A 10,920-nucleotide genomic window follows, 5' to 3' on the forward strand; every position below is an offset into this window, starting at 1 on the left:
CTCCCCGCCGGAGACGGTGCCCACCGCTTCCTCCCGCCCGGGGACGGTGCCCACCGCTTCCTCCCCGCCGGAGACGGTGCCCACCGCTTCCTCCCACCCGGGGACGGTGCCCACCGCTTTCTCCCGCCCAGAAGCGGTGCCATCCTCTTCCTCCCCGCCCGGGATGGTGTCCATCTCTTCCTCTCCTCCCGGGACGGTGCCATCCTCTTCCTCCCCGCCCAGGATGGTGCCCACCTCTTCGGACCTGGGGCCAAGTACGCTGGGCGGGACCTTCCAGTCCTCCAGCGAAAGCACTGAAACCCCGCGGGCCTTGCCTGGGACCTCCACCGTGGTCCGTACTGCCCAGACCTCATTGGCACCTGGGAATAAGACCATGGACGTCTTTCCAGGTGAGGGGAAACTGACCTCTCAGTCGTACAATTCCATGAAGAAAGTTAAGGTCACACTGAACGGGGAATGCTGGGGCAGTCGGAACAGAGGAGAGGCTATTTGGTGATCCTCATCTGAGTCTCTCTGCTTTGTGTTTTACTTTCCCAGTCTTACCCATCTGTGTGTGTGACTTGACTCCTGGCACCTGTGACATAAATTGTTGCTGCGACAGGGACTGCTATCTTCCCCATCCGAGCACCGTTTTCTCCTTCTGCCTTCCTGGGAGTGTAAGGTGAGCTGCAGTGTCGAGTCATTTTATTATAAATATATTGGGTTCTGGAATATTTGCAAGTAGCAAGAGTTAGCTTTCATGCCTCCTACCTCCCTTAGCAACCACTCCTAGGACCTGTGTGTTGCTCTGTGGCTACTCAGGGAGTCCTCTTTGGCATCTGGCACCCTTCTGTGGACCCTAACCCTCTGCTTCCAGATGTATCTGATTCTCTGTCCTGTTTCCTTCTAGATCTTCAAGCTGGGTATGTGTGGACAACTCTCTTATCTTCCGGAGTAATTCCCCATTTCCCACAAGAGTTTTCATGGGTTCGAATGGAATTAAGCAATTTTGTGTTCGTGTGAACAACTGTGAGTAGAAACAAAACCAAAACCACAAAGCTGTCTTGTAGATTCTGAGTATCCAGGTTTCTGAGGCTGTAAATCTTTTCAAGAGGAGACTGCCCATCTTTCTTCCAATGAGCACCATGTAGCTTGGAACTCCGAATCCTCTGGTTAACACAACCCACTGTAGCACCTAGGCTTCTAAGTAATGTAGATACGTTGCTGCCTGCCATTGATGACTGATATGATGAGGGTGCAAAAATCCCTGCCCAAGAATCAGGACCTCCGGAATCTACTCCTGGCCCTGCCACCTGGTTCTGTGACCCTAAGCAAAATGCTTATGTTTTTTTAACCTAAAAACAGTTGGACCAAATTAACTCAACTGTTAAAAAATGTGTTTGACTCTACCAACTGATCCATGAGGGTAAAAGGTGCCAGGATTTCCATAAAGATTACAGCCTCAAAAATCCTCAGGGTAAATTCTGCTATCCTACAGTGTCACTCAGGTCAGAGTGAGTGACCATCAATAGAATTTCCCCATAAGAGTTTTTGCTACAGATATGCTTCCCCATAGGATTTTTGCTGCAGAAGATCAAGGCCTATAGCCTTCATAAGGTGGCTTTCTGTGGAGTATGGCCTGTGTTACCTTTTTACAAGAGAGAAGAGAGCAGAGAAGGAAGAATCTCAAGCCAGGAGCAGAGCTTGTCTTAGCCCCAGAGTTGCTGTGCTGAGAGCTCCTAGACCTTTGGGAAGCTGATGCTGAGATGTACAGTGATCTCCAAGGGATGCTCCCACCTCTTTGTTGAGATGAGATGAGAACCTTCCCCCAGAGCTGACCCACAGAGAGAAAGCACTCCCCTGAACCCAACAACCTGAATTTGGACTTGCAACCTCTGGAGTTGTGAGAGAGTAAGAAAAAAAGAAAAATGGACTACAGTCTTCAACATGGATTACATTGCAACATCAAGAAAACAAAGGTCCTTACCACTGGACCAACAGGCGACATTGTGATAGACGGAGAAAGGATTGAAACTGTGATTTCAATGATTTAATCTTGCTTGGATCTACAGTAAAAACCCATAGTATCAGCAGTCAGGAGATGAGGAGACATACTGCTTTGGGCAAGTCTGCTGTCAGAAACCACTCCAAAATACTAAAGAGCAATGATGTCAGTTTGAAGACTAAGGTGTACCTGATTCAGGCCATGGTCTTACCAGTCATGTACTGTGCATCTGATAGCTGGCCAATGAATGAGGATAACAGAAGAATTGATGTGTTTGAGCACTGAATATCCCATGGACTGTCAAAAGAACAAATATGTCTTGAAAAACTGCAGAGTGCTCCTTGGAGGCTAAGGTGATGAAGCTCCAACTCTCATACTTCGCACATGTTGCTAGAAGAAGTTGCTCTTTGGAAAGGGTTATCATGCTTGGAGAGTCTGAGGGTCAGTGAAAGAGAGGAAGAACCCAGTAAGATAGATTGACATGGTGACTACAGCAGTGGTCTCAAGTGTATCAGAGATGATGAGGATGGCACAAAATAGGACAGAGTTCAGGTCTGTTGTTCAAAGGATTGCTATGAGTCATACTCAACTTGATGGCACCTAAAAACAATACAGGGTCACTCAGTCAGAATCAACACAATGGCAGTTTGGTCTAACTACTTTTAAGCTCTTTTAGGTATAATATATTCTGTATGATAGTGAAAATTGGGGGCAAAAATATTTATTCCCATGGTTTATATTCCTTATGGCCTGGTGGCCTAGTGGGTAAGGAGTTGTGCTGCCAATTCAAAGGCAAGCAGTTTGAATTCACCACCTGCTCCATGGGAGAAAGACGAGCAATCTCTTGTGCAGTTCACAGCCTCTGAATTTACGGGCAGTGGAGGGTCAGCTCTAAGTCGGTTCTGACTTGACAGCACACCAAGCCACCACACCAAACCACTGCCAGTGCCCTTGCACTGAAATGTGAAGTAAAAGGTTAACTTTCTGTTTTCATTTTTTACTTTCCCCCATCTCTGATTGTTTTATGCTTATAGAAAAATAGCCAGATGAATATTTGCCTTCTTAGCATGTTGCCATCTTGTTGTTATCTTTGTTAGCTTCTTTGGAAGGTTGGAAGCTTCAAAATCTGGATATTTCAGATCCAGCACCAACATTAGTCGTTCCAGAGCAATGCTTTTCAAGCTCTAATATGCTTGTAAGTCACTTGAGGTCTTCTTAAAACACAGATTCTGACTCAGGTCTAGGAATTTCTGCATTTTTGATAAGTTCCAAGAGGAGAATAAGGCTGGGTAGTATATGCATCCCACTTAAAAGAGCAAATATCGAGGGTTAGGATTTGGACACGTTTTTAGGAGGCACAATTCAGTCCATTACTGAATTGGACTTAAAGGAAACAGGAAGATTTTGGAGAACAGATAGAAGATTATCTCCAACATATTCCTTTGAAAACAGCATCATTTTGTAATACCAGAAGCTCACCTTGTATGTAACAAATAATATATTATTGGGCCTCCTATCTTCATCCTGATGGCACCTCACAGTTGAGTCAAAATCAATCCATTGGCCATGGCTATTTTCATCACAAATTGCAAATCATACACATTCCTGGCCTTCAGACATTTGGGACTGGCATTCATCCACCATGCTCTTATCTCCGATCTTAATACTAAGATGGTAATTTCAGTAACACGTTACAAATAAATTAGGAAGTGACAATATTATGTTTACTGCAGACAGTGTTGATTTATATAAACATATATAAATTTGTAAAACTTTTATAATTAATATTAGTGCCTTTGCAGACTTAACCATATATAGATTGTTGTTGTTGTTGTTGTTGATTGTTGTGGAGTCGAGCATGACTCATAGCGACCCTATGAACAAAAGGCCTGAAGCCCTTCTATATAACTACTCATTTATCAAAGTTCATAGAGTTTCCAGAAGCATGTTGTTTAGGAAGAGGATGCCACTCCTGCTTCCAAAATATAGATTATGCATCATTAAAAAATATCTTTTTTGATTAGTTTGGCATTCCACATTTTTAGATAATGATTTCTCTTTTCTCTGAACCCTTTTCCTTTTAAAAAACAAACAAATTTAGCAAGATCAAACTACTTCCAGAATCTCCAAGAAGTTAATACAACCAACTTTCAGGCCCTGGCTACAGAGTTTGGAGGCAAGTCATTCACTTCAACATTTCAAACCCAATCACCACAACCTTTTTACAAGGTAAGCCTTCAGAAGGGAATGTGTTGTTTGGTTTTTCCCTTCATAGAAGACAGTTACCATTTATCTTTGAAGTACCTTTCGGCAACTAGTTAAAGCACTGTCAGCTCTTTTAAAGAGAGGTATTGTCCGCACGTGGTATGTCCTGATGGTATAGTGCATACCTATAAGCAGATCAAATCTGACTTCTACTTGCTTCGCAAAAGGGAGGTTGCCCCATCAATAATATACATAGTACCGTACAAATAACTACATGGTCAGATAATGCCACTCCACATGCCCTTGTACCTGTTTCTACAAATCACTGGGTTCAATGTTCATTCCAAACTGACTCACAGACTTTACTCATAGTTGCAGGGTTTATTAGGGAGATAGGTTGGAGAGTGAGGGAGGCAAAGATTATCACACAATGAAAGTCCAGGTTTAGTCTGGCAGTCCCAAACCAGATTAACAAGTCACAATTTCTCGCTTAGTTCAGAAAGCTTCTCAGTCAACAAGTGAAAGTCCTAAGTTCCGTTCAGCAGCACAAATAAGCCTCTTGTTTCCTCGGTTGTCCAATAGACTTTATGTCAGAGCAGTTATAAGTCTGCTTTTCATTCAATCATCCTGCAAACAAAACCTTTAACAGTGGATCCATCTCCAGGGTTCCTCTGGTAACATCTTGCCACAGTTACTTCACAACAGCACCAGTCTCTTCACCCTTTCTGCACCACTATCATGTCTCACAATGTGGAAAGTGCTCTTGTATTGGTCCCACAGCTATTGATGACTTGTAAGACCGGGTGTCTGAAAAGCAGAGACCATAACCCCAAGGGCAACTAATGCAATGGCTCAGTAAGCCAATTTCAGGACTCTGACATGACAATACCCAAAAGATCGATAGCTCAGAAGAAAAATGATCAATTACTATGTCTGAAACCTGACAGAAGGTCCCTATGGGTTGGGATTGACTCAACAGTAGTGAGTTTGCTTTTGGTTTGTTGTCCACATTCACAGGCTATTAACAGAGTTAACACTTGTTTCATCCTTTTCTGGTGTGATTCAGGCCAGTCTCACTAAATAAATTTCTCTTACACTGTATTCAGGCTGGGGACCCAATTATGACTTACTTCCCCAAGTGGTCCGTAGTCAGCCTACTGAGACAGCCTGCAGAAGTGGGAGCTGGAGGACTCTGTGCTGAGAGAAATCCTGCAAGTAAGTTCAGGGCAGAAGTATCAGCCTTTTTATTAATTCAAAATAGGCTTTCTTACTCATCATTCCCTTAATTCTTTGTGTTTTAAGGTTTTCTAGAAAGTAAAAGTACAACATGCACTCGTTTCTTTAAGAACCTGACAAGTAGCTGTAGCGTGGATCCAGCCCTGGATGCTGCTTCTTACTATAACTTCACAGTCTTGAGGGTAGGTATCCTCTATCCTCTCTTTCCTCACTCTGTCACCAATGTGGATTTGAAATCAGCATCATACTTTCCACTGTTGATTAGTTGCAGAAAGAGCACTGGAAACCATACTGTCTGGAGAAAGATAAAGAATGAGGGAATCTATAACTAGGAGACTGGAACTCTGGTGGCCTAGTGATAAAAAGCTGTGCATCAATCCTGAAGGCACACAGTTCAAATCCACCAACTGCTCTGCAGAAGGATGGGCAGTCTCCTCCCATTCGATTAACTGCCTCTGAAAACCCAATGCAGGGTCAAGTATGGGTTGGTTCCTGCTTTACGGTAAACACCACCACCATCCAGGAGAATGAATCACTACTCCTGGTTAGTGGGATTGACTTGTACTAAAACTTACTGCTTTTACTGTTCAGTAAGTAAGCAAGCAGGTTTCTCAGTTCCTTAATCTCCCTTCCAGCTCCACTGTCTGGCACTGTAGTAAGAACAAGTCAAGCAGAAATGAAGAAGTAAATTATACTAATATGTTGGTTCTCCTTTCCCTCAACTGAAAGCTTATTGGTAGTAATAGGAAACCACAAGGTCCTGATTGGTTTATATAACATATATGCACATTTGTGATTTTTATTCTAGGTTCCAAGAAGTGTGACTGACCTACAGAACATGGAGGTATGCTGTTCTTAATTAAGAAAATGTAAAGACAATATTTCTCCCCTTTGCATCTCAGGGATTTCAGTCTAGATTGTAACGGTATCAGTTTAGACCAATGTTTCCTTAAGTGTGTTTTATACAACCAGCAAGTTTCATATGAAACGGAATTCATGCTCAATAAGCTGGAAAACCCTAGATTTAATGAAGTTAAACACTTTATTTATGGTGGACTTTATATGTGGAGTCCCTGGATAATACAGCTGGTTAACAATAGTTGGCTGTTGCCTAACAAAATTTGGAGGTTCAAGTCCACAGAAGAATTTCAGAAGAAAGATTAGAAGGCTACTTTAAAAAAATCTGTCATTGAAACCTATGAAGCACAATTCTTAGTTGACACACATGGGGTTACTGTGAGTCAGAATCAACAGCAGCTGATTTCTGCTCTAGACTCTAAAATGCTAGACAGCCTTGTTAACATCTAATAGGGGGTTGTAGAATGCAGTCTTTTTTAAAATTTCTTTAACCATGAGATCATTATTTTACACCTGATAGTAATGGGAATTGCTGTGAGGAATGCATCTTTAGAAGTGTTGATATAGAATGGCTTTTGAATCAAAGTTGTGGGCAGACAGTGGAAGAATGGAACTGGGAACATCAAGAAAGGGATAAAAAAAAAAGCTCATTCAGCATGATACATAGTTGGAAGGTAAAATGCTCCTTTTAACTTTGGTTGATTTGTATCTTTCCCTTGCTCTGTCCAGGTGCCTGTAACACTAGTCTCAGAGGCTGCTTCTCCTTTGTTGGCTGGAAACACTTGCCAGAATGTTGTGTCCCAGGTACCGATGCTGGCCTTGGTCTCTGACTGGTTCTTACTGACTGTTCCTTTTCCCTGGTTGGCACAGTATGAGCTGAAAAGACTCCTTTTAATCCGTACAGACTGGAGAATTTAAATGTATTCTAAGTATTTTAAAATTTATACTTCAGAAATTGAAGCTTCTCTTCAATTGCTTGTGATTCCTGTTCCTAACTATCTTTACTCAGCCTTTAGCAAGAGCCAGTTAAAACAGATTTCCATACTATGTCCACTTCTTTGTCTCCTTCTACCTACATTCAACTTGCTTTGCTTGTCTTAACAATAATTCTCCTCTTCTCTAAACCCTTTCAAAGAGCTCTAAGCAAAATTTTTTCTCATGACCAAATGCTATATGATCTTTATCCTTTCATGGTATTTGTATTTGGCTTTTTAAAGATTTTTTTTAGTCGCCCTCAGATTTATAATAAAAATTCTTAAAGACAAAATCTTCTGTCTTATACACAATGAGGAGAGCTCTGGTGGCCTGGGTAAGAAGTTATGGTCCCACACTGCAATCCCAGAGCTGTGCAGTTCGAATTCCCCAGATGCTCTGCTGGAGAAGGGGGAACAATCTCCTCCTGTACCAGCCAGATCTGATTTGATGGTACAGGCACAAAATAAAATAAAATATTTAAAAAAAAAGAAGTTATGGTCCCAACTCAAAGGGAGCCAGTTTGAATTCACCAGCTGGTCCTTAGAAGAAAGATGGATATTTATTTGGTACTAATAAAGAGCTGTGATACCAACCCAAAGGCATGTGGGTCAAATCCACCACCTACTCCATCAGAGAAATACAGGACTTACAGCTTCTGGAAACCCACTGGAGGGTCAGCTATGAATTGGTTCTGATTCGATGGCACATAACATCAGTATACACACACAATCTGTCTCCTAAATATGTTTTATTAATGTATTCTTCTTTTGCCTTTTAGGTGATATATGAGATAGAGACCAATGGAACTTTTGGAATCCAGAGAGTCTCTGCCAGTTTTGAACTAACCAACCTGCCTGTTGAACCAGATGTTTCCTTACAACAGCACTTCATCATTCGCTTCAAGGTTAGGGCACTTCTTTTGTAGAGGATTAGGACAAGAAAATAGGTCCCCTGCTACTGAAGCAAAGAAAATAAAATAAGAAAAACAAATAAGAATATGAAGACCTACTCCAGTCTGTTGGTTAAAGCCTTACCATTTAATACTCCATTTTCAAGCTGTATGCGGTAGAGATTCTGCAATATTTGTTCATTAATATTTTCTCTGATTTTATAGCCCTGAGCAAGGTAAGACTTTAATTTCGACTCAAAGCTCCTTTTGAAGTAATAATTTTGAATCATAAACTAAGCCAATATCCTACAGGAATTCTGTAACTAGTTTTCCTCATACTTCTGTATAGTCAGTGTTTTACTCACTTCTCACGTTCTCTAAATTCTTTCTCTTGACCATCCCCTTTGGCTTCTTTCACTTTCTTTCCCATTTTTTCAGACCCAACAAAGTACAATTTCTTTTCAACTCTACTTTCTGGTGCTCAAGTTCCTAAGAGTCTCAGAGTTGATTTTTGAGACAACTACATGAATATTGAGTTTAGATCTGTTGTTCATTTCCAACTTGACGGCACCTAACACCAAAAACTATGAATACATGTAATGTTTTAGAGCACACCCACAACGCAATTACATTTACATGCCTCTATTTTCAGCCAGGTTAAATGTATCCCTAAACAATAGTGATTTTTAACAGGATGAAGGGATCCTTGGTAGAAATAAAATACAGTAAATTTCATTATCAAAGTCACTCAGAATTTAGTGAGTAGAAAAACAACAGCAACAACAATTGCTACAGTTTGGAAAGAAGCCAGATTGTTCAGTGTGGCTAACTTGTTGAATTGCCTTAAGAAAGTATAAATGCTCCAAGAAAGAAAGAAAGAAAGTATAAATGCTATGCAGTGGGAGATGGAACTGCATACTTTTTTTCATAATTGAATTTTCTTTGCTCTTTCTGCAGGCTTTTGAACAAAGCACAGCTGCTTCCCTTCCAGGTACTAGAAGTGGGAATCCTGGCTATATTGTTGGAAAGCCTCTCTTGGCTCTAACTGATGGTATAAGTCATTCTGTATCCTTTTTGGTCTTTTGCATACGAATGAGAAAAACTGCAGCTACAGATCATTTGATTTGTCCAGTTCCCAAGGTTTCTAATTTTTAAGGTATTCAATATGTTTTTATATATTATAGTTTGTTTTGTTTTGGCTTTTTTCTTCTTGTTTTGTGCCATCTATTTGGATCAGACTGCTCATCCTTCTCCAAAGTAGCAATCTGGTAGATTCGAACCATGCACCTTCAGGATTGCAATGCGGCTTCTTGCCACTAGGCCACCAGAGCTCCCTTAAATACTATGTTTTGAAATGCTGATCAACAGCTTTAGAGCTTATGTTTGAGTAAGTAAAGATAGGTATCTCACTTACCTTTCAGTTCCTTTGTGTGGTTTTTTGCTTTGGTTCTTTGGAAAAACAATTAAAGGGATTTTTTGCCCCTAAACCCTGAAAATTATTTTGTTTTAGAGAGTCTACTAATTTTGCCAAGTTGATTAACATTGCCTGTGCAAGCTATTAAATAACTTGGTTTAGTACTTTTTGTCTGGTCTTGGGCCACGGCCTGCATTGTGATTAGTATGTGCCTTGTAAGGATTGGGAAATACATTATATAAATGAGATGTGTTGAAGCCAACTATGCAAATAACCTGTCTGTGGTTTACTGAGAGGGGATTGGTCAGTTCAGGACCCTGTGGAAGTGTCATGTCTTAAAATTGACAAGGAGCTGTGTATATAAGCAGCCAACCCCACAGAGGTTTTAAAGACAGGAAGGAAATCAGCAGGTAGAAACAAAAAGAAAGCAGAGAGACAGAGGAAGCACCTAAAAGAGCTATAACATGACCTAGGCCTATTAACACTAAAGATGGTGAGAAGCCTGGAAGAGGCCAAGTCAGAAAGCCCGTGGTGACAGATGGCAAGAAGTGGAGGCCAGTCATTGGGGGCTCGGGAAGCCAAGAGAACTGAAGGAGGGCAGCTTTGCCTATATGCTTTCTTATATTCTTGTAGCCTTTTAATCCTGCTCCCAAAATGCACCCTGTTCCCTAATACACCATTTAACCTTCAACCAGATGGATTGGCCCAGTGAGTGCAGCAGTGGGCTCAGGTATGTCAGAAATTATGAGGATGGCACAGATAAGACAAAGTTAAGATCTGTTGTTCATAGGATCGTTATGAGTTGTACTCAGTGGCAGAGTTGTCCACTTGACAACAACAACACAGTTTGTAAGCACTGAGATGTTGCAGTGAATTGGCAGATCCAAAGTTCAGAGGGAAGAGTAGTGCTAAGGGGAGGCACAGTGGCCAATGTCAAGAGATGGTGTAGTACAGCATCTTGGGGAATGTAGAAATTTGAGATATATTTGGCCTCTACCTCATCAAAATTGACTTTGTGTTGATCCTGGCATTATCTCCCTGAAGTTAGACAGTTTCTATTACTACTGTGAATCCCTAGTTTCATATCAGAGTAAAGATTGTGACTGAGTATTGTAAGATCTGTCCATGCTTACATGTATCTAAGCCTTTTTAGATGAATAATCATTTTCTCCTATTTTTTCCCCCAATTCCAGGGATGGGGGCAGGGAAGCAAATGATGTGACTTGAGGGTACTGTGATATTAATATGATTATAAATAGTGTTAAGAGAATGGGAGCATAAACTTTACAGTCCTGCCAACTTTTTTTTTTTTGCTATAATCTCCTTATTGTGATCCACATAGTCAAATACCTTTGCATA

At 41.2% G+C, this 10,920-nt stretch overlaps 1 protein-coding gene across 1 annotated transcript in view; it reads left to right on the top strand.

The window, feature by feature from the left end:
• Nucleotides 1-10,920, top strand: part of LOC102856776 (tectonic-3-like) — a 42,943-nt gene that overhangs the window by 6,136 nt on the left and 25,887 nt on the right. The window contains exons 2-10 of the mRNA XM_006880210.1: nucleotides 14-389; nucleotides 538-661; nucleotides 890-1,008; nucleotides 4,086-4,213; nucleotides 5,296-5,404; nucleotides 5,492-5,607; nucleotides 6,234-6,269; nucleotides 8,037-8,162; nucleotides 9,105-9,212. Of these exons, the coding sequence (XP_006880272.1) occupies nucleotides 14-389; nucleotides 538-661; nucleotides 890-1,008; nucleotides 4,086-4,213; nucleotides 5,296-5,404; nucleotides 5,492-5,607; nucleotides 6,234-6,269; nucleotides 8,037-8,162; nucleotides 9,105-9,212 (1,242 nt within the window). The remainder of the gene's footprint in view (nucleotides 1-13; nucleotides 390-537; nucleotides 662-889; nucleotides 1,009-4,085; nucleotides 4,214-5,295; nucleotides 5,405-5,491; nucleotides 5,608-6,233; nucleotides 6,270-8,036; nucleotides 8,163-9,104; nucleotides 9,213-10,920) is intronic.

The sequence above is a fragment of the Elephantulus edwardii genome, unplaced genomic scaffold (assembly GCF_000299155.1).
Source record: "Elephantulus edwardii isolate Elephantulus edwardi_28Jun2011 unplaced genomic scaffold, EleEdw1.0 scaffold00006, whole genome shotgun sequence".
NCBI lineage: Eukaryota > Metazoa > Chordata > Mammalia > Macroscelidea > Macroscelididae > Elephantulus > Elephantulus edwardii.